The 23,072-nt window shown below is 54.9% G+C and overlaps 1 protein-coding gene and 1 pseudogene across 1 annotated transcript; both read left to right on the top strand.

The window, feature by feature from the left end:
• Positions 1-6,357: 6,357 nt before the first annotated feature.
• On the top strand, positions 6,358-10,507 carry LOC148596113 (adenylate cyclase type 10-like). Its single transcript, XM_088530953.1, has 9 exons — positions 6,358-6,394; positions 7,281-7,424; positions 7,751-7,863; positions 8,225-8,252; positions 8,638-8,726; positions 9,258-9,449; positions 9,687-9,808; positions 9,914-9,990; positions 10,314-10,507. The coding sequence occupies exons 1-9, from the start codon at positions 6,358-6,360 to the stop codon at positions 10,505-10,507; spliced, it is 996 nt and encodes a 331-aa protein (XP_088387079.1).
• An 893-nt stretch (positions 10,508-11,400) lies between these two features.
• Positions 11,401-22,696, top strand: LOC148596112 (adenylate cyclase type 10-like; annotated as a pseudogene).
• Positions 22,697-23,072: the final 376 nt, after the last annotated feature.

The following is a 23,072-nucleotide window of genomic DNA, read 5'->3' as shown; positions in this document are numbered from 1 at the left end:
TATCAGGTTAGTCAAGCAAGACTTCCCCTTGCTGAATCCACGCTGACTACTCTTGAGCACCTTCTTGTCCTCCATGTGCCTGGAGACAAGAGCCAGTATGAGCCGTTCCATCACTTTTCTGGGGACGGAGGTGAGGCTCACTGGCCTGTAGCTGCCTGGGTCCTCCTTCTTGCCTTTTTTGAAGACTGGTGTGACATTGGCCTTCTTCCAGTCCTCCAGCACCTCCCCCGTTCTCCAGGATCTTTCAAAGATGATGGAGAGCGGCTTAGCTATGACATCCGCCAGCTCCCACAGAACTCTGGGGTGCATCCCATCAGGGCCCATGGATTTGTGGGTATTGAGTTTCCTTAGGTGCTCTCTGACCCCATCTTCCTCTAACCAAGGCAAGACTTCCTCTCTCCAGGCTTCTTGTCTTGTCCCTAGGGCCTGGGACTCTAAAGGGCTGCCCTTGGTAAACACCAAAGCAAAGAACGCATTCGGCAACTCTGCTTTTTCTGTGTTATTTGTAACCAGGGTGCCCATCCCCTTCACCAATGGACCCGCCTTTTCCCTAATCTTCTTTTTGCTGTTAATATATTCGAGGAAGTTTTTCTTATTATTTTTAACGTCCCTTGCCAGATTGTGTTCCAAATGTGCCTTAGCTTTCATTGTCACGTCTCTGCATTCCCTGACTGCGTTCCGGTATTTCTCCCAGGGCGTCTGACCTTTTTTTCCACATTCTGTATACCGCCTTCTTCTGCTTGAGCATTGCCACAAGCTCCCTGCTCATCCACAGAGGTCTCCTGCCCCCTCTGCCTGACTTCTTACACACAGGGATGCACTGTTGCTGGGCATGGAGGAAGTGCCGCTTGAAAACCAACCAGCTCTCTTGGGCCCCTCTTCCTTCTACAGCTCTAGCCCATGGGATTCTTCCGAGGAGGTCTCTGAAGAGACTTAAGTTGACCCTCCTGAAGTCTATTGTTGCAAGGCTACTGACAGCCCTGCCTCCTCCTCATTGGATCCTGAACTCCACTAACTCATAGTCACTGCAGCTGAGGCTACCCCCCACCTTCACATCTCCTATAAGTCCCTAATGTCAAAATGTCAGTGATGGAGAAGAGCACTGTGGTCTCGACAAGGTTCTGCCTGGAGAAGGTATGAGAAAGGGCTCCTGAGGGCAGGCCCCAGTGCTGACCCCTCAGCAGCGACGGCTTCCCTTGCTGTGGCCAAGCCCAGGAGGGAGCAGGCTGCTGCGGTGCTCTGGCTACAGCAGCCAAGCCAGCTCCCATGCTGAGAAACTTTCCTGCAGCAGGAGGCAAGGCTGTGCCCCTTGCTCTCCCCTGTAGCCTCCCCTCCTGCACTGCGAGAGCAGGAGCCGCTGGGCTCTCCTTTGCACACCAAGGGCTGCGAGTGCCTGTGGCTCGTCACCACAGAACTTGCCCAGAATTTGCAGGCACTTGTGCATCACAGCCTAGAGCTCTGTCCGGGCACTGGAGGCTCCAGTGCCTCCATGGAGGAAACTCTTCACTGCCACTGCCTGCAGAAGCCAAATGTACCAGCAGGAAGATGTTGGAGTCCCTCCTTTGCAGTATTTGCCCAGAGATTTGACACCTTTCAGATGAGGCTTTGGCACCTCGTGATTTCTCTCCTACAAGGCCCTTCTTCTCCAAGGCTACACTGTGGTCTCTCCCCACCCCACAGGGCATGACTGATCAGCCAGAATTCAAGCAGGAATCCTTACGTGGCCATGCCTAAAGGAGATCGTGTCACCCCATCCAGGAGGCATCAGGCCTCCCGGGCCCTTTTACAGCCAGTGCTTCTCAGTACATCAGTGTCATAGGGAGGAGCCCTCATTGTACCCAAGGGGTCAATGTGAAGGGCTCAGCAGACAGATGTTCAAAGTTCTTCTTGCAGAGAAGTAGATAACATTCTCAACTCATGCATGAAAGAGTCAGGTGGTGGGTCTTCAGTTTCTTGGATTATTTTGCCAGGGTTGAAAATCCACCCCTACTCTTTTTTTTTTTTTTTTTTGACCTGTCTCTTCAGAAACTTTGACATTCAAGCTGGTGTCCAGAATATCAGGCCCCCAGCAGCCTCTGAGGCCAGCCCAGAGGGGTGGCAAGGGCTGCTGTTGGCGGTGGGAGCTGTGCAAATGGCTGCAGCCTGGTGGCAGCCCCACACTCAGCAGCCCATCCTGGCTGCAGGTGCCAAGGCTGGTGCAGCGCGCGTGGAGAAATGTCCACACTGCCACGGACACGTCTGCGTGGCCGGGCACGGACCTTTTTGCTGCCGAGCAGCATGTGCCCGGGCAAGAAGGTCTCCAGCCTGCTGTAGCCACCCCACAGGTAGCTATTTCCACCTGCCAATATTGAAACATTTTTTTTAAAAAAAAGATTAAATTATCGGGGTTCTTTAAAATCACTATAGACTACAAAATAGATGGTATACCAGATTAAGTACATATTGTTTAATGCCATGTATCCTACTTAAATACTGAGATCATAGTGGATTCTTCTAGCTAAGAATGCTATCAGCTTCTTTATATGCGCTAATTACTAGCCCCCCCCCCTTTTTTTTTTGAATTCTGCATATTTCACCCAAGGACTTTATTTCACCCAAATGTCAAGTTAAACAGTTTTTAATTATTTATTTTAATCATGGGACACAGGAGACTAAAAATCCACTAAAATGGCCAGGCAGACTCTCCCTTTAAATAAATTATCTCTATGTCTTAAGCAAATGATTTCTACTCCTCACAATTAAATAGTCTAAGATTTTTGGAGGGGGGTTCTGGCTTCAAATCCAAAGCTGAAGAATTTCAGTGGCTGAATGTCAGCCAATATCTTCATGGTCATCTCGGCACTAATCCCTGACTATTGCTCTGTAAACAACTAGTGGCTAACAGAAAGTTTTCTTAACGCCCTCAGACTATCACAGGAATAGTCACGATTATTCTCTAATTCCCACCCATCTGAAAACTCTTTAAAGCACCATTTAGTGACATGACTAATCATCAATCAAGGGAAGGAGAGATCCCAAGAGAGGTCGGAAAAGAGGTAGGATTTTTATAGGAGCGGATGACCTTCTCTGGAAAAGTCACCCCACTTCTAGGGTGCGGACGTTAAGGTTAATGTAATCACGGTTCTTTTGTAGCATTTCAGCTGCAGATTTAACATAGCACCATTCACTGTATATACTATTACACTTCCTTTTTAAAGGTATTAAATGACCAGACATAGGAAACATAGGAATATATTACCTGGTAAAGTTAAATTCCATCTCAAAGGAAAAGGGTGGAAGCATGTCTGAGGACAATGAGGTATCCGAAAGAGGTGGAATCATTTCTTCCATTGATGATGAAGCATTTTCATTGAGATATTGTCTTAATGAAGGTTCCTAAGAAAAGAAGGACATTCAAATATATTTATCTGAATCATGTATAGTCAGCTGAGAAGGAATTTCTGCCTGACTGAGGCACTTTGGTTCTAAAATTCTCCTGACTGGTAGAGGGGCAACTAATAGCTGGTAAATGCGGATCCACTTCTGCACCTACAAGCAGCTTTCAGAAAAACAACACATTAAAAAAAAATCTTTCAAAGTTAGTGTTTCCCCCTCAGCTTTTCTTGTAGATGAGGTAAGCACGAAAACCTGTTCAGCTTCAATACAGAGACAGGGAAAAAACTTCCGCACCTCCATAGGGCACCCAGGTTCAAACACTCCTGACAAACTTTCAAACGAGGAGCGACATTTAAAGGAGGGGTTTGTTTATCAGCACACAACCAATGTAAGCAACTAAAACCCCTCTAGTTCTGCTGTGTGGAAACTGGGCTGCACAACAAGCAGGGCTCCAGGGCAGGGCTCCCCGGAAGAGCAGAGTTTGGGTCTGTATCCGATGGGCCCTCCCTCGCCCCGGCAGTGTGGAACATCCCGTTGGGAAGAGCCCTGCCTGGGAAGAATGCAGGGGGGTGGCAGATTTTGAAAGATGCATTAAAATCAACGAGCTTTTCCACCTGAAATTTTTCACTTAGGAGTGGTAACAGCGCGGGGATGTAGACAGCACAGACATGTAACCCCCTTTAGAACTGAGCAAGCTGGTGATTCCCAAGGTTTTGCCCTTAGGTTGTTTAAAAAATAATAATAACAAATAATCTTTAACCATTTTGGGCTATGCAAATGGCTGACGTAATTAAGTACAAAGTAAACATGATTTCTAAGCACTGCTTTGCTTTAAAAGCCCCCCCAATGGTAACTCTACACTTTTCCCTTGAGCGTGTGTCACACCTAACTCCCATTGCCCACTGGAAAGCAGTTACAGATAAAACACTCCATGTCAAACATTATTTTTGATGTACATAAGCCATTAAAATGATACAAACTCTCCCTGTGTCACCTTGGTTATCTTAAAAGGTTTCTAAGGTCTTTTCAGGATGATGACTTTTTTTATTATTTTTTTCCCCCCCGAGGAATGAAGCTAACCAAAGCAAGCTGTGATCAGGAAGCAAATTACACTGAATTACGGTACTCAGACCCGCTTTGAAGCATTTCCTGCTGCTGCAGGCAGCTCAGGGACTGCCTATCAGCAGGGATCAGTTCAGGCTGCCTGGAGCTGCCCTCCTTGCGCAGCAAAAATGCATCAGTTTGGGTGATGCTGATGCCCTCTGCACCAGGCGGATGCAGAGCAGGGGCTTTTCTAGCTGCAGCGGCTCAAGCCCTGTGGAAACTTCCTTTAAAGGCTTTGCTTTCCCTCACAGGCAGCCCTGCCCCGGGGTACCACAGCCAGAGGGGGCGGGTGAGGGGCTGCCCTGGGGCCGCCACGGCCCCTCTGCGCGCTCCGGGCCGCCCTCCTGCAGCCACCCGCGCCCTCTGCCGCGCTCACTCCCTGCTCCTCCGCTCTCGGTGCCGGCTCCTCCGTGGCACCATCCGAGGCGGCGGCAGCAGCGGGCCCGGGTGGGTCCAGGCGTGAGGGCCGCCGTGCGGTGGGGGGAGCTCATGGTTGGCCTGTACGTCCTGAGTGCTCCCCAAGAGTCACTTCTGGATTCATAGGTGAGAGGGACACGAGCATGTCCTGATGTCCCTCCACAAGGAAAACACATCCTTTTTGCCCAAGGCAACATATGGCACCGCACACCTAAAAAGTCACAGAAAGTCCAAAAAAGAGCTGCAGTCCCAACCACTCACAACTCACTCCTTGCCTCCAGAGGTTAAAGCTTTGCAGGTGAGAGCTGGCAACCAGGCACCTATAGAGGAATGGTTAGACAGCTGGGGCCATGCTCTCCCGGAGGACCTGTACAACCCAGGCCTTCAGGTGGAGACTTGCCCCTAACCTTTCCTTGATCCGGTAACAAGAGGGAATTAGGCTGCCTAAAGAAGTAAACCGGATGCCTAGGCAACCGCAAATTGGGAGGAGCCCTGTTGTAATCCAAGGCACGGAAACATAACGCCAGCCAATGATACGTATACACAAACATGGGCTGTAGCCAATAGGGAGCTGTTTGAGGCGCGTGCACACCACGTGGGCGAGGTTAAACTGTATAAAAGTGCTGTTATTGAGTTAAATAAACGAGTAAGATTCTTAACTCACATTGAGTGTACATCTTGACTCCAGCTGACTTCCAACATCTGGCACTCGAACAGAGACACTGGAACTATGCTTTAATGCAGCTTGCCTAAGCACTGAGAACCCTTGAATCTGCATCCCGAGGACATGGATCAAGGAGACAGACGAAGGGTTGGAAGTCAGAGGCAGAAGGTCGGCCCAGATAGAGCACGCAAAAGGCACAGACCTACTGTGGTAAGACTGCCGAGAAAGGAAAAGAGAAGGGCGAGACAATGTATCGAGAGGCGGCACTCACTTTGCTGGGGCAAATTCTCGCTAAGCGAGAGGCCAGCGTGAGTATGAAGAAGCTTTATGAGCTATGCAAATGGGCACGAGACAAGGGACACTTGCAAAGCCCCAAGCTCCTCCAACATATTCTCTCTAAGAGATGAATTAAGCATGATGAACAGACCCTCTGCAAGCTTTCAATCTGGTGCAGAGAGAATGGGTTCAAAGCCAAGCCCCACCTAGTATTCGATGTGGAAACATGGGAAGACGTGGGGCGGCAGCTTTGGGATCGCATCACCAGCGAGGATAAAAATGTGAGAGACCTGACGACTACATGGAAGTTGGTCTTGTCTATCCTATCGAGCACTTCAGGCACAGGGCCACCGTGGCATTGGAAGATGCTGGTGTTTGAGGAGCAACTTGCGCCTGCTCCATCCGCGCCTCCATTGCCGGACCCTCCACCCGAGAATGAAGAACGGCCTGGCTGGGCCAAAGGCTTACTGGATCATCTTGAGACGCTTAAAAAGGGGACTGAGAGCGGAGGGGAAGCGGATATGGTAAAAGAAACTTGCTTTGATATGGGAGAAACAAGTGAGTGGGGAGTCATACATGTCATTCCTTGATCGCTTAAAGGAAGCCTTAGTGTGTGTCTCCCTGACACCTCAGGCAAGGGAGGCTATATTGATGTAATGAATATGTCATGCTCTTAAAGCAGATTGTTAGTTATACCCAAGTTAAGAGTTGTTGGCTTTGTGGAACAGGAGACCAATGTGACAACTTGTTAAGTGGATGGGGAATTTCAGGATGGTTACAATTGTTAATCCGAAGTGCAGGGATGGTGGTGTTGATATTGTGTTTTGTTGATGTTGTATTAATTGTATCTTGCTTGTTGAAATGTATGTCTAATACGATTGAAAAGGCCTTAGGGAAGGGTTGGCTGGCTGAAGAACAAAAAGGGGACAGGGTTACTGTAGGTCATGAGCTGCAGAAAAGAGGAAGCAGCAAGGAACGAAACTGAAAGCAAGTTTGGGGAGGTGTGGCTTATGTACAGGCCAATCAAATAAACGCGTGAGCGGCTAGCAACAACCAATCCCGTGCGTCACATTGCGCAAAGACAGCTGTGTGTAACCAATCACAAGTGGCGGAGCGGCAGGGAGCAGCCTGTGGCCCGTGTCTGCTGGGCCAGGCCAAGGGCTGGGCCTGTGGTCTAGCGGGGATGGCAGAGTAGAGAGGGGGCACTGTGGTGGGGGGAATGGGGCCTTGCTGCCCTTTGGGCTGTGCTCCCAGGGGTCGGGGGCTTGCCTGTGCTGCAGGCCAGGCAGCCCTTGGCCCTGGAGGCTGCAGTGGGTTGGTCTCCTAAGCACGTCGATGTGCGCTCTCTCTCTGTGGCAGTCATCGGCCAGAAGGTGAACTTGGCAGCCCGGCTGATGGAGTGCTATCCTGGAGGGAGCCTTCCCTATGTCCTTGCTTTCCCTAGGGGATGCAGTGCTAGTGCTGTGGCGAGTAAATGAAGCCCAGGTGAGCGACACCATCAGCTTGGTGCTGAGGTGTAGCCAGCGGATCCAGCAGATGTACAGGGTGCGGAAGACAGATGTGGGCCTGAAGCTGCGCCTCAAGATAGGTATGGGGAGTGCTGGGTTGGCTGCAGCGGGCGCAGAGGCGTGCATGGGGCTGTGCAGAGCCGCAGGGCACTTTGCAGCGTTGGGGAGAGGTGCTGATCCCTCCCTGCTCGGGCGGCTGCAAGTCTTTGCTGTGGGAGGCCCCTGTATGTTCTCAGGCAGCCATTTAGGAGCTGCCTGCATGCAAAACATGCAGAGAGTGAGCACAAGTGCCAGTGTGCTGAGGCCATGGTGGAGTTTCCAATGGAGCCTGGGAAGAGTCCAACTGTGGGGGGCTGGGGAGGTGCAAAGGCTGTGTGCCTCAGCTCTGCCTGTCTCTCCCCAACAGGGATCTCCGCAGGGCACATGTCCTATGTGACTGTGGGAGATGGAAAGGAGAGGCGCTTCCTGATCCTTGGCCAGGCTGTGGATGACGTTTGGCAGGCCCAACATGATGCCAATGTGAGTGACATTATCCTGTCAGCCCACTGCTGGGAGCTCTGTGACCAGAGCAGGATCAGGACAAGGAGACTTGATGGATGTGCAGTGAAGGTGGGTGGGATGGCCTCTAGAGCAATTTGGAGGCCCTAGATGTGGGCCTGAGTTTGGAAGGTGTGAGAAGGCTGAGGAGATGAAGGTGGACGGAGTGGCAGGTGTTGATGTAGATGGGGAGCTGTAGCTATTGCCCTTCTATCTCAGGGATAGCACTGGACTCTGCTTACTGGGTTTGAGGAGGGGGTCGGGGCACCTGGAAGGCTTTGGCCTTCGTCCTCTGTGGGTCATGGAGCTGTTCTTGAGCCCTTTTTGTTCTCTGTGCCTTTAGGCTACAGGCATGGACCAGGTGTCTGAGGGTGAATATGAAGACATCTTGCCCCAAGTGAAATGAGGCCGGCTGAACTCCTTTGTGCCTCAACGGGCAGGTAAGGGCCAACTCTGTGCTCTTCTGAGGTCACCCAGAAAGATAGGGGTGGGCTTCTCCAGGGGCCAGCGAGGAATGCCCTGTGCCCTCTGTTGCTTGCGCTTAGTGCTCATGCCTGTGAGCTTCATCCAGGGGCTGGCTGCTCCCTCCTCCTAGAAGGGGGCTGCTCTGGCTGAGCACCTGCAAGAGGAACAGAGATGCCAGTGGAGAAGAATTGTTTTCCCTGCATTCCCGTGCCAGCCCCTGCTTCCCAGCACCCTCCTAGGCAGGCTCATGGCACCATGGCACCCGTGACCACGTGGCTCTTCCTCCCTTAGGCATCCTGAGGCCTGCTGTAACCCTACCCCCTTATAATGTTCTGGGGAAGCAGCTGCACAAGTACATCCCAGCAACTGTTGTGCGGAAGGTAAGCCTGAGCTGCTGGGAGATGCATTTTGGGAGGGGAGGAGGGCTTGTGCACTGCACACAGGGAGTTCTCGAGAAAGCAGGCAAAGAAAAGGCTGGCTTAGAGAGAGCCTGGGGCTATTGGGCACTGAGTGGCCCATGCCAGGAGCCTGCCCGCCCGGTGCTCCTGCAGAGAGAGGTGGGTGGTGGGAGGTGGATTTCCCTCTGCGTTTTCCAGTGCTACGGCTCTGGACATGCCTGTAGGCTAACAGGGAGCTTCCCCTGGAGTCCTAAGAGCATCACTGAGGGTGGCCTGTTGTGTCCATACCTGTAGCAAGGTGGTGTGTTCCTGGCAGTCATTTCTCTGCTTAGTGATTCATTGCAGGATTGTGTTGCTTGTGCTGATGCTGGCTTTGCCCAGAGGGGAGGATTTATTCCTTGCTCTGACAGCACCTGCTCCTGCCCAGCCGTGCGCTCTGCCCTGGTCACTGCTGCAGGCAGCGGGGCCTCAGGCAGAGGTGGCTGCTGAAACTCTCCTGCTCTTGTCCTCCAGATCAATGACGGACAGACGCTGGACTGCTTATCTGAGCTGCGTCCGGTCAGCTCCCTCTTTGTCAAGCTGCACTTTGCAAGGGACGTCAGCTTAGAGCACATGTGCAAGGGGATCCAGGACAGCAGCGTCATTATATCGGATATCATCTGTCCTTACAAGGGCGAGATCAACAAAATCTGCCTGTTTGACAAAGTGAGTGTGGGGGAGCCGTGCACTCCACAAAAGTGTGGGCAGCGAAGCAAAGGGAAGTGGCTCTGCCTCTTGAGCAGTGGGCAAAAGCAAAGCAGCTCTGCCTTGGTGCTGGGATCAGCAGGCTTTTGCTTGAGGCTGCTCTGAAGCTCCACTGGGCTCCACGGAGCCTGGAATCACTTGGAAAGAGCTGATTGCTGTCGCCCTTGTCTCAAGGTGCGCTGCCTCCATCCTTGGCAGGGCTGCACGCTGCTGTGTGTGTTTGGACTCCCTGGAGACAAGGTGCCCAGCGAGAGCATCCACGCCTTGGAAAGTGCTCTCCGAATCTCCAAGGCGTGCGTCTCGAGGTTCACGAAGATCGAGTGAGTGGGCAGGCGTGAAGGGAGGTGGGCAGGTGTGAAGGGAGGCGGGCAGGCAGGGCTATGCCCGGACCCTGCTGAATCCCTGTCCCTCTCTGTGTGTGCCAGGGCGGTGTCCGTTGGGGTCACGAACGGGACGGTGTTCTGTGGAGTCGTCGGCCACCGCGTGAGGCACGAGTACACAGGTAGGACTGGGCCACCCGAGGAGCGCGCGCCTGGGGTCTCTGTGCAGGCAGAGCCGCGCGCCAAAGGAAGCGGCGGAGCGGCAGGGAGCAGCCTGTGGCCCGTGTCTGCTGGGCCGGGCCTAGGGCCGGGCCTGTGGTCTAGTGGGGATGGCAGAGCAGAGCGAGGGCACTGTGGTGGGGGGAATGGGGCCTTGCTGACCTTTGGGCTGTGCTCCCAGGGGTCGGGGGCTTGCCTGTGCTGCAGGCCAGGCAGCCGTTGGCCCTGGAGGCTGCAGTGGGTTGGGCTCCTAAGCACGTCGATGTGCGCTCTCTCTCTGTGGCAGTCATCGGCCAGAAGGTGAACTTGGCAGCCCGGCTGATGGAGTGCTATCCTGGGGTAGTGTCATGCGACACAGCGACCTACGCTGCCTCTCAGCTGCCCCATAGCTGCTTCAAGGAGCTGCCCGAGGTGAAGATGAAGGGCGTTGTTGATCCTGGCCCCATCCATCAATATCTGGGCATCTCGGAGGAGCTGTGAGTGTCCTTGTTGAGCAGGCTGCTTGGGGGCACGTGGAGCCATGGGTCAACTCTTGGTCAGCACAGAGCAGCTGTGTAGAAAGAGAGCAAGCTGGGCCCTGCCTGGGCCTCCGTCCCTGGGGTTGAGAACATGGAAAGCCGGGGCATGGCTCTGCTTTTGGCCTGCCTAGCCATGGGCCTCCTGCTCTTAGGAGACTAGGAGTGATGCCGTAGGGATGGAGAAGGCTGGTGGGTGTCTGTAGGCACACAGGGCCTTGCAGCCCCTCTCCAGGTAGCAGGTGCTTTCCGCCTGTTGTGCTTGCTGCATTTGAATGTTATCCTGGCTTGAACAGATAGTTTTTTTTCTTGTTCGTCTTCACCTTTGCAGCATCTGCTGTAAGGCCCTGCTTCTCCAAGTTGCTCCCTGTGAGCAAAGTCCAGGGAAGCAGTTGGCAGGAACAACTGCTGGAGTGTGGGCAGCACACGAGGCCACTGCAAAGAAGAGTGGGCACCCAAGGGCACACCCACAGCTCCATGCGTGACACTACACCCTCCAGCTTCTGCCTACTGAATTGACTTTATTTTTTCTCTTTCTCCTGCTAGCATGTTTGGCATGGAGCTCAAAAAGTAGAGGCCCAAGAATTCCCCCTTGCTCGGTAGATAGAGAACACCTGGGTCTCCTGAACGCCCATCTCCTGCCCTTGAGACCAGCTAGTCCCACGGAGGGAAATGGGGAGGCAGGGAGGGAGGGCATGTGCCATGGTGGCAAGAGGGAAGGGTGCCAACGGTTCTTTGCTTTTGAGCTTGCTGCAACTGCCTGCTCTCTTGCTTGCCTTTGCAGGCCGGGAGGAGATTGCCCTCTTTCGAAGCTATGTGCAAGGCTACGTGGCTAGGAAGGAAAGCTGCATCCTGGCACTTGAGGGCATGAAAGGCTCTGGAAAGAGCCATTTACTCGCTGAGCTTGCCAATTTAAGTCGGGCTGCTGGGCACAGGTGAGTGCTGTTGAGCAGTGTGGGTGCATTGCCTCCCCTGCCTTCCTACTGATACTCACAGGATCCTCAAGGTCCCCTGCCAGTGTGCCTGGCCCTTGGGCTCTAGCAGCCCTCATAAGGCAACGTCTCCATGCGCCTGGGAGCAGAGCAGCCGCGTGCTCCCCTCCTAGGTCTTGAGGCCTTCTGCAGCCCCTGCTGTTGAGCTTTGGGCCAGGCACAAAGCGAAGTAGAGCCTGAGCCCATGGCATTTCCTGCAGCTGCAGATTGAAGGGAAGAAGCCCAAGTGGCCTGCCTGACAAATGCTGCAAGCACTGAGGGGCTGGCCTGGGGCTGTATGTCCAGAGTGCCCTTGTTCTCAGCCCCACATTGTGCCTCTCCCTAAGAGTGTTGCTTTAGAGGTCTGGGACTCTTGGGGGCCTGTCTGAATCTCGGTGCCTTTTGCTTTTGCACGGCAGGGTAGTGGCTGTGGAGCTGACGGAGCTCAGCCTGAAGCAGGACTACTCCGTCGTACGAGTGATGCTGGCCATGGCAATGGGTCTGCAGGCCTGCAAATCCTGCAGCGCCAGGCAACTCGTACTGCAGGAGAATGTGGAAGAGTGGCTGGCTGATCAGGGACATCTTGGGATACACAACCCGTGCCTTGTCAAGTAATGTACAGGGGGGTGGCAATGACCTGTGCTTGACCAAGGTGAAATAAGGAAGCTGCTGTTTCTAAGCAAGCAACTTGCTGAAACTTGCCCGTACCGGTTAAGGAAGGAGGCTTGTGATTGGGCCATGCAAATGCAGCTTAGCAATCTGCTAAGCAACAGCCAACAGCCAATCCTGTGAGCTTGGGAAAGCCCCTGGATACCTGTAGGGTATAAATGTTCACATACCTGGGTTAATAAACGGAGCAAGATGGAAAACTCACACTGAGTCTGTATCTTGTAATCCGGGTCGATCTCCTTCAGGAGAAGCTCAATGGAGTCCTGGAAGAGAGCAGCTACTGCCTCCTCAATGCCCCTTTCCTGGTGAAGGTGAGAGCGAGAGCCCTCCCTGGCCAGGGCCAAGGTCTGCTTGTGAGACGTCCCACGGCAGTGGTAATTTGGCTGCTCTCCTAGGCAGTGGCCTTAGCTTCTGGTGGAAGAGCCGGGGGATAGCACACAGCTGGTGTAGTCCCAGCGTGCAGCTCCCTGTTTGGAGTGAGTTCAAGTGCCAGGCTGCTGCTGGCAGTTCAGCGGCCTGGAAAGGCCATTGCAGAGAGGCTCTGAGATGGGGCTTATGAGCTACTGCTGAGCTCGCCACTGCCTGAGCGCTCTACCCCATCCCAGAATACCCACTGTGAGGAAACAAGCTCTTCTCCTCTTGCCACCCTCTGCCTTCCTCCCTCACCTCCAACACACTGGCTAGAAGCCCTCTGCCAGAGAGCCTCAGCAGGAGCTCTTCTCTAGGCTCAAGCTGGCGTCCACACTGTCTCCTCCCCATTGTGTGGAGGAGAGCTAAGAGGCTGAGGGCAGCACCGTTTTGTTCGGTTGGGCTTGCGTGCTGGGTTGTCTTGCTGAAATGCCCTGAAAGGCTGTTTCTCTGTGCCTGTGCTTTTTGGCCAGTTCCCCGTCTCAGAGAAGGTTTCACAGATGAGCGGCGCTCAAAGGGCAGTAGAAGAGGAGCTGGCTTTTAAGAAAGTGCTGCAGAAGGTGAGCAATTCTCTCCCTCATGGACCAGAGAAGGAAAGCAAGCCAACAGGTTGAGGGTTCTGCAGCAGAGTGCTGGGAGGTGGCAGGAGGATGATGTACTGGAGTCATTGCCCATCAGAGGCTAAACGTCCCGTGCCAGCCCCCGGGTAACTTTCCTCCTGTCAAGACAGAGGACTCGTAGTCAGGAGGAGGAATGGAGTCTTTCTGCATCCCCTTGTCCGAGAGACCTTCAAGTCCCAGAGAAAGAAAGAGTTGGGGAGATACTGAACTGCTAAGTAGCTAGGGAGAGGAAAGAGGCTGCAGAGCGTTCTCTGTCTGGAGAGGGGCTGGCCAAAGTCCCTCACAGTGAAGATGCATGAGAATTGCTCAGAATCCAGCTCGAATAACCTGTTTGTTTCAGACTTTTGAAGACAACATCCTCTTTCTCGTTGACAACGCACACCACATCGACTCTTCCTCCTGGGCTGTTACGTCACAAGTGCTCAGAGACGTCCCAAGCTTTATGGTCATGGGCTTTGCTCCTGGTCCCTGCAGAGGACAGAGGCTCTGCAAAGCTGCAGCAGACGTCATGAAGTTGCAGCAAACAACCTATATTCATCTGGAGGAGCTGAACCCTGCAGCAGTCGTGCAGAAAGCCTGCCAGTACCTCGGAGTGGTCAGTGTGCCCCATGACCTAGAGATGTAAGTGGCAGGCAGGGCTGCTGAGCTCTGTTTTTCTGTGGCTTTCAGCAAGCGCTGTGTCTTCAGGACAGCTCACGTGCCAAAGGCAGGGGGAGTCGCGGCTGGTGAAGAGGCTGCTCTGAGGAGGGTCCTGCCTTCCTTTGCCTGTGTCACTCCCGGCTGCATCTGCTCCTTTCCAGGTTCCTGATGCAGAGAAGCAGTGGGATGCCCTACTACGGTGAGGAACTGCTGCGCTACCTCCACGAGCACAACATGCTCTTGCTCCATCCACTACGGAAGGATGATGGAACAGAGGCCAAGTGGGAGACCCTCTTCAATAAGCACCTTTGTGGCTGACTGCCTAGTTGGTGTGGTCCATCTTCCACCACCCCTTCTTGTCATTGTGTTCCCCTGTGAGTTTGGCGTGGCCAGATGGAGCAGCAGTCCAGAGCCTGATCTCCATCAGGTGTGGATTCCTGTGTGCCTTGCTGCTGCAGTAGGCCAAGCACATGCTGGGGACTGGGGTGGCTTTGTGAGGGCCAGCAGCAATGCAGATTTGGAAGAAAATGACAAACAGGGAGAAGAGGTGCTCCCTGGCACTAAGCTAAGCCCTGCTGTGGTCAGGAATGAGCATGAGCTGAGGTGGTTCATACCTGGAGCAGTGCTGCGAGTCCCGTGGCTGCAGTTTCCCTTGTCTGCAGCCCTGCAGCCAAACATGGCAGGATTCATCCTGCTGCCGCCAGGCCCCAGCTGCTCTAAGCCCTGCTGGGGGTGAATGCGAAAGAGAGGAGGATGGAGGGAGGGAAGATCAGTAATGCTCTCAAGCTCAAGCTGTGGGATGAAGAGTCTCCCTCATGATAACCGCTTTATCCTGCTCTCTTGCTCCGCTCAGCTTCTGTGATGGAGGCTCCTCGTGTCGGCCCATCCAGAAGGTCCAGCATGCGCCAGGACTGCAGGGTGTGCACCATCAAAGCTGATGTGAACCTGCAGCACACTGTGCTTCCGCCCACCCTGAAAGGTGAGGGGCTGAGCCCTGCTGTACCTGCAGCATTCGCTCGGGGGTTTCTGCTTTCCCCAGACCCTGCTCCGTGTGATTACACGGGAGATGCGCCATGTTCAAGATGTGTGCCCTGCATTGCCCTTGCCCAGTGGGTTCGGTCCCAAGGAAGCAAGGCTAAATGCCAGCGCTTCCTGCGTTAAAGAGAATGAGGCCTCGCTGGCCTCAGCCTGGGGAGAGGGCAAGAGACAGATGTGTGTCCTGTTTTTGTCAGGGATTGCACTGACTGAGCTGGACAGCATGAATTTCTCGGAACGGATGGTTCTGAAGTGTGCAGCCATCATTGGGTCGATGTTCACCACAGAGCTGCTGTTCCACATCCTTCCCAAGTGGACCAGGGCCAACATGAACCAGATACTGACCATCTTGGTGAAAAGCAACATCTTGAGGTGGCAGAATGCCAAAACGGTGGCAGAAGACAGCAGTGTTTCCCTCAAGTGGTCTGCCAGAACTCAGGAGGAAGAGAAAGGCAAGTGGTGTTAAGAGGAGCCCGGGAGCACCATGGGCTTCTGCTGCTTCTGGTACTGCTCCTGCTGGTGCTCCCCAGGGCCCGGTGCACTGCCCCTGTGGCCGTGTGTTATGGCCAGGGCAGCCTCACCGTTGGGGGTGGGCTGGGATGGGGAGTGTAGTAGGTAGGGACTGCCCTTCAGAGATTGCAAAGCAGGAGCTGGCTGTGGCTTCCTTGTGCTGCCGGTTGCAGTGCCTCTGACTGCTCTCTTGTTAGGAGGCAGAGCAGAGCAGTCATGCTAGTCTCAGTGAGGCAAGGGGGCCCTTTTGCTCAAGTGCGATGAGGCTCTGAGTGCAGGAGCGCTGCTTTCCTGCCAAGGATCCCCGCCGAGGGCTCCCCGTCCTTCATGCGCTGGCTGTGATGGCCCTGAGCTGTGGCCCCAGCTCTGGCTGTTGAAGCGCCCCGTTGCCTTTCAGAGGAGCAGCAGAGCGAGGAGCTGCAGGCCGACGTCCTGGCCTTCCACGCGCTGCTGCTGCGGGAGGCCGCCTACGAGCTGTGGCCCAAGGCGCAGAGGGCGGCCATGCACCGCAAGTGCGCAGCCTTCCTGGAGGAGCAGGCGCACAAGTGCCAGTGCTGCGCGGCGGAGGGGACTTTGTGGCCTTCCACCGCTTGGCCGTCAGCAGCACCCAGGAGGGAGAGAGCTGGGACAACGATGCTGGCAAAGGCTGCTCTGCCAGCTGGACAAACGTGGAGACCGTGGGGGATGAGCTCCCTGCCACTACGGGTATGCTGCCTGCGTGCTCTGCAGCCTGGGCCTTCCCACGGTGCTTGCACTATTCCTGGGGGTGCTCCTCTGTCTCCAGGCCTGTCTTCAGAAGCAATTCTCTGAAACCCAGGAGCGCTTTCAGTGCAGTGCAGATGCTTTCCCAAGAGAAGCTGAGTCCTCCCCGGAGCACAGCTGCACAGCTTGAGGCATGCTGTGCACAGAGCAGAGAGCATCTGTCCCCTTGAGCACCTTCCTGCCTTTCCCTGGAATCACCAGAGGGCAGCCCCTCTCCCGGCAGTGATGAGAGCCATGGAGTGCACCCTGCAGCCCAGCAGGTCAAGGTGCATTTCCTGGTGGGTGCGCTACCCTTGCCCAAAACATAACACACCTGCAGAGAAGGGAGATATTGGGGAAAAACGGCCAGGAAAAGAGGTGCCGCCCATGCCTTGGCCCTGCTGTCTTGCTGACAGAGTATGCAAGATGCAACTTGTGCCCCTTGAGAACTGAGGGGATATTTAACTCATGTGTGGTCGGTTCTATAGATATAGCAATATGGCTTCGTGCTTGACATAAGCTGACTTGGCCTGACTTAGGCTTAGGGCCTGGCGCTCGGAAGATCTCGTGATGTTACAGAAAGCAAAGGGTTAACAGAAATTAAGGCGAGTCAGCTGTCTTACTTTGAAGAATCAGTACCTAGCCATGTGGGGTGGCATTGTTGCTGATTGGTGGCAGAGCAAGCTTCCGCATTCGAAAGGAGTATAAATGTAGCGAGCAGTAAACAACAAATGGCACTCCACTTTAACCATATTGGTGTTACGGGGTTTGTCCCCTAGCGGGGTAGGATGGCCCTGGAGAGCCCGACCTCTGGGTGAACACATTTTGTTGCTGGAGCCCGGAGACGGCTACTAGCTGAGACCGGAGACAGCGGCCGGCAACCCTCATGCTTTGTTTGCAGATCCTGCAGGAGCCCAGCAGAATAAAATGAGCTTCTGGGATGAGATCTCACGGTGAGGAGAGCAGCATTTGATTATTAGTGGAAGTCAGCGGGCTCAGAGTCTCTGGGGGGGCAAGTGGAGTTCCCAGGTTTGCCTACTGCCTGTGACCCCAGCCGAGGAAAGGGCCGGCCTGCTGGGTGGGAGCTGGGATGCGATGGCTTGAGGAAGCCAGGGGGATCACAGTGAGGACTGTCCCATTGCGGTGCAGCAGCCCTGGCATCCTAGGGCTTTCTGGCTGTAAGAGAGCCCTGCTGCGAGCTGGGCATTGCAGTGCTAGAATGCGAGTGCCAGGTGCGCTAGGACGTGCTCTTCCTCAAGGCAGGTAGAGCAGGGCAGGTGATGCTAGCGTGTCTCCTCTTTCTCTGTGATCTTGTCTCCAAACAGAACCACGGAACAGTTTATGGCCAAGACAGAGAAGACGGTGCCCAACAAGACCAAAGGGATGCCCGGTCCCGCCTGCTCCTGTGAATGCAAGGCCACTGTGGAGTTGGTGCTCGTGCCCTTGGCTCACCACCATCTGGAAATGGGCAATGATGCCAGGGCAATATATTATCTGCTGGAAAGTGCAGCTGGCTACTTGCACGTCTCCAACAACTACCTGGTGAGCCGGCCTGCTTGCCAGAGCCCCCTGCACATGGAGTCCTCCCAGTTGCCTTGCCCTGGGCAAGCCCATTTCCCCCTTGAGAAAGGGTAGGGCTCTGTGGCACCTGGGCATGAACGACTGTGCTCAGACCCAGGCTCTTCCTCCTGCTTGCCTCTCCTGTGGCAAGAGGAGCACGACCTTGGCACGAGGTGCACCTGCAAGGAGTGCTGTGCTGTGTGTGAGGGTGGGCATTGCTGGGGCAGAGGTGACCCGTCCTCAGAGAGATGCGGGAGGCAAGCAGGTCGCAGTGGTGGGCTTCATGCAGGACCGGCACCGACGCTCACCTGCTCTCCGTGTGCTTGTCCAAAGGCCTTCACCAGCCTGAAGAAAGCCGAGGCCCTGAGGAGCTCCTTGAGTAAGGAAGGCAAGGGGCTGGCCAGCTTTGAAGAAGCCGCCTTCCTCAGCCTGAAAGGGGAGGTAAAGTGACAGGGAGGACCTGAGGGCTCTGCTGGTGGGAGGACTTGCACAGCCTCCTGGGGGCCCTGGGGCAGTTGTGGGGACATTCCTGGCATTTGGATGCAAGGGCAGCTGCTCTGCACAGTGTCTTCTGTGAGCCCTTTGCCCTCCAGCCAAAGGCAGTCAAGGCCCTTGGCCCTGAATCAGCCACAGCCTTGAAAGTTGGTGTGTCCTCAGTGGGAGCCCCTTGGGACTGTCCTTACAGCCCTTCTCCCATGCAGGTCTGCTACAATATGGGGTGCATGGACTTGGCAGAGAAGACCATCAGAAAGGCACTGAGCCTGCTGAAGAGGAAATTCCCAGTCACCTCGGCGGGTGTCTTCTTCAAGTCTCTGCTGGAGAAGTCGCCCCATGGCTCTTATAGGAAGAGCAGAGACTCCTCCACCCCTCAAGAAGCAGGGTAAGACCCTGACGGGAAAGGGAAGGCAAGAACGAGCCATTTCCGTGCTGGCCTGAGGCCCTTGACCCACACCTGCCTCAGCTTCACTGCAGAGCGTAGCTCTTAGAATGGGGAAAGGTGCAGAAGGCCCTGGAGGCTGATGGATGGTGGGGTGGCCTGTGCTGGGTGTTCGGGATGGTGTGGGTGAGAGCAGGGAGCTGTTAGCGGGGGTAGAGGCTGCAAAGGCAGTAGCCAGTGACCAGGCTGCCATGCAGCAGCCCTTTTGCTCCCTGCACCGTGGTGCCAGCACGTCCTTGTGAGCAGTCATCTTTTTCCCCGGTGCTGCTTCTTGCCCCGTCCCACAAGCCCTGCCTGCCTGAGCAGCCTCCTGCGCTCCCCGGCTGTCTCCGGCCTCCTCACTCAGCCCCCTGTAGCTCGTGGCTGGGCCCAGCAGCTTCTCTTGTGCGGCAGGAGGGAGAGGCTCCCCTGGCTGTTCCGGCAGAGCCGCTGCCTTGCCCTCCTGCGGCAGCTCTTCAGCCAGCGGAACACGTCCAGTGGGCAGAGGCTCTCGCGCCTGGCAGCGCGCATGAAGCTCCGCACGGACGTGGAGTCGGAGCACGCGAGTCACGTGAGTGCCTGCTCTCTGCAGCAGCAGCAGATGTGTTTCTGACAGAGCTCCTTTGCCCTGCTGGCAAGAAGAGGTCAAATGCCATGGGGATGGCTACATGGTTGAGGTTTTTTTTTGCAAGCCTCTAGGAGGCATGGGTGTTGTTGGTTTGGGTTGCTCCTCCCATGGGACTGGTTTCCTAATTGTAACCAGTTTCTGTACTGTGGGATTTCCTTGTGACCATTTATATAAACCTCTTCTTTAGAAGCGCCCTGTGGCCCTTGTCGTGACATGGCCACAATCAGAAGAGCATAAGAAGAGTTGGTCATCTGAGACCAACTCTTGGGTGAGAGGCTTGCGAGTAAAAGAGAAGAGGGAAAGTGCCCATTGGGTTCATGGCCTGTGTTCCCTAGGCCAGAGAATCCCCTTGGGGAGATTTAGTGTTTTGCACACTCGCCCCTTTGGACCATTTCAGATCCTGCAGTCCTACATGGAGCATGCGCAGCACTGCCAGGAGCTGGGCAGCCTGGATGAGTGGCTGCAGTATGGGTGGGCGGCCGTGCGGCTCAGCGCTGACGTGGAGCCTTTTGAAGGAGGGGTGCTCAGTGCTGCGGAAAGGGCCCAGGCCCTGTCCCATCTGAACCTCAGCCTGGGAAATCTGCCCCTCTCTGTCACCGTCGGTAGGTAGTGCCCGCACTCCCTGTGAGAAGAGCTCTCTGCAGAGAGAGCCTGTGTGAGTCTGCTTCTGTCTTGCCAGGCTATCGCGCCATGAGCCTGAGCATGGAGCTGGAGAAGCCCGACCTGGACTCCAAGGTCCTCACCCCGCTCTTCACCGCGCTCTTTCTGCAGATGAGGTAATCCTGCTGCTGCACACCCTGCCCTTGCGCGGTGTCAGGGTGTCACTGCAAAGGCCAATGGAGTTCGCAGAAAGAGCAAAGGAGGGAAAGGGCAGGAAGATGGGAAGGGGAGTGGGAAGCATTTGGAGGTGCTGTCTTGGATGCCACACCAAGGAGGTGCTCCATGGAGTCTCGTTGTGTTCCTCCGCAGGTACCCAGAGTGTGCAGAAGTGCTCTCCAGGCTAGAGAAGCAGGTGGCTGGAGAGCACAGGATCGCTGGGCAGGCCTGCTTCTTCTCCTGCTGCCTCGACCTCCTGCTTTATGCTGGTAAGTGCTCAGTGAGGAGGTCTGCAGAGAGGCAGGAGGCTTGCAGAAATGGCTTTTCTCCTGATACAACACTGAGCCCAGAGGCTCCAAGCAATCCTTTGGCTCCTTCAGCAGCGTGCTTGCCCATTTGTCTCTGTGGGTGTCTCTCTCTCCTTCCCTCTCCTGCCTCCTCTCTCTTTTTCTGCATTGTCTACAGGTGATCTCAGAGTAAGCTCAAAATGCTTGCAATTCCCATCTTTGCTTGGTGTGTTTCAGGAGATTCTCCCTTCTGAAAATTCTTCTCAGGCTCCCTCTGCTCTGGCTCCTGGGGAAGCGGGCACAGTTGTGCTCGTGTGTGCCTGACCAGGAGGTCCCTTGGAGCCCATGCTCTGCAGTCACTCTCATTTGCTGATCAATGGCAGCAGCTCTCGGTTGGTGCTAGCAAGCTGCTCCTTAAAAGGACACTGATGTGAAGACTGAATAGCCCTGAGGAGCTGGGGGAGAGCTCCAGGCCTTGCATCGCTCCTCTTTTAGTTTTTGCTTGCCCTCTGAGTGCTTCCCAGTCCTAAAATGGGCCAGCTGTGCTTGAGCTTTCTCTTGCTGTGAATGCCTGAGGAAAAGCAAGACAGCAGAGGGCAGTGCTGCTTCTCTGAGCTATGTTTGTATTACACAGGCTGGGAGTACAAGTCCTTTGAGGAGTGCTGGAGATTCATAGAGGAGAATGAAGGCAACTGCACCCTCAAGTCTCAGAATAGCATCCTGCTGCGGCTGTACTCGTCCCTGGCTCTTTGGTACGTTACACACTTGCTCTGAGTGGAGTGGCAAGAGGCCCCCAGCAGTGAGTGATTCTCGTGGGGGAGGTGGGAGCTGTGGGTTTTTCATGGCCCTTGTCCTGTGTCCAACAAGGCGGCTGTCCCTGGAGATGAAAAGGACTAGTGGGGAGAGGCTTTGCACTGGGAGCAAGATGGCCGGGAGAGAGCCCAGAAGAGAGCCCAATTCCTGCTTGTCTCTACACAATGTGTGCCTGTTTCTCTGTAGGTTTGCGAGGCTTGGGCAGTGGGACAGCTTCCAGCAGCCCTTTGAAAAGGCCAAGCGGCTGCTGAAGAGAGCCGACAGCTCCTTTTTGGCTACCCAAGCCCGCACGCGGATGCTGGAGTGCTACACCCTGGTGCTGAAGAATGACCTGGAGCACAGCTTGTCGAGGGCCCGTGAGAGCAGCCGAGGGGCTCTAAGGGTGAGGGACGAGGAGGAAGGGCATGTGCTGTGAGGGGGTGCAGGGAAAGCTGCCGTGGCCTAACAAGGCCGGGTGGAAGCAGCTGTGATGGGATGGAGCCAGGGCACAGGCAGAGCAGAGTGGCCTAGAGAAGACCATGGCAAAAGCCTCCTGCTGTAATGCCTGCTCCAAAGAAGGGCTTGTGGCTCTGCAGAGCTTTGTGCACTTTGCCAGCCTTGTCAGCTGTGCACTCCTGGTTGCTTTGTGGCTGCTTTTCTCCTTGGGGAACAGGTGCTGCAGTGGAGCTCCATGCCTTATCCTGACGTGCTTCTCCCTTGTTCTCTTGGTAGCTTGCAGAAGAGGTTCTCTGTTGCTGCTTTGCATGCCCCGTCTTCTACCCCAGAGTCCAACACCTGAGAGCCTACCTTTTCCATGTGCTGGGGAACAAAGCAGAGAGCCTTGCATGCCTCAACCAGGCCCTCCAAGCCTCTAAGGTGCATGGCAACCTTCTGGAGAAGACATGGCTGGAGATGAGCACCGTAAGTTGATGTTCCTTGCCTTTGAGTTGCTTCCTGGGCAGAGGAGCAGCATGCCCTAGGAGAATGTGGCACCAAGAGCACTGCAGCAGGTGGATGTAGGGCCGGCCCCCAGAGAGCCTCAAGAGCAGGCTCTGACAGCCCTTGGGGAGCCCCTCAGCAGGAGGGCAGTGGCAGCTGCGCTGTGTCTCACGCAGGCAGGGCTGGAAGGGCACCTGAGGAAGCAGCAGGCACTGCAGCTGCTCCTCTGCAGCATCTCTGCAGCGCTGAGGAGAGGTGAAGCTGAATCTTTGCCTCTCCCTTAAGGCAGCTGTGGGAGCCCAGCAGTCTTCATTTGCTTTCCCTCTCCTTGCCCTCCCTCTTGGGCTTTTGCAGTATGGCAAGAGGGTTGGGGGAATGGAACAAGCTCCCGCGAGAGGCTGTGCTTCCTTTTCCAGACAGCAATTAGAGCTCCGGGGTTCTCCTCGGCTATCACTTTTTTTATTTTTCCTTAGGAGTTGTGGTTCGGTGAACAGGGCCCCGTGGAAGATCTGTGGCTGAAGACAGCACCCCATTTTCCGCATCTACTTGAAGCAGAGCCAGAAGAGTGCAGCTGCAGGTACCTGCTGAAGCTGCCCACACTGCAGCATGAGGATGCGTTCTGAAAAAATAAATAATTAAACCATGCCGTTGTCTCTGTGGTCTGTGGCTCCAGGCAGAACACTGAAAGAGGACACTGAAGGTGTGCAAGGAGCGTCTGGGGCCTGGGTGGTTTATGGAGAAAGCTAGGTGGTGGGGAAGCCATCACTGAAACTTGGAGTCTTTAAGAGAACCAAGAACGGCTGTAAAGCAGTTCAAAGTATTTTCCCCCCCCGTCACTGCCTCTGTCCAAATGAGCATTGGGAAAAAGGTACCACAAAGCGGGTGGGCTCTGAGGGCTGCCTGCCTGTGTGGTGTGGATGCTCACACATCAAAGACATCCGTACATCATTGTACGAAAGGCCCCCATGGAAGGCCCCAAATAGCCTGCAGCCGTGGGGT

The sequence above is a fragment of the Tinamus guttatus genome, unplaced genomic scaffold, assembly GCF_059628265.1.
Source record: "Tinamus guttatus ecotype Peru unplaced genomic scaffold, ASM5962826v1 Tinamus_guttatus_pri_ptg000031l, whole genome shotgun sequence".
Taxonomy (NCBI): domain Eukaryota; kingdom Metazoa; phylum Chordata; class Aves; order Tinamiformes; family Tinamidae; genus Tinamus; species Tinamus guttatus.
This window is presented reverse-complemented; position numbering and strand designations above follow the sequence as displayed.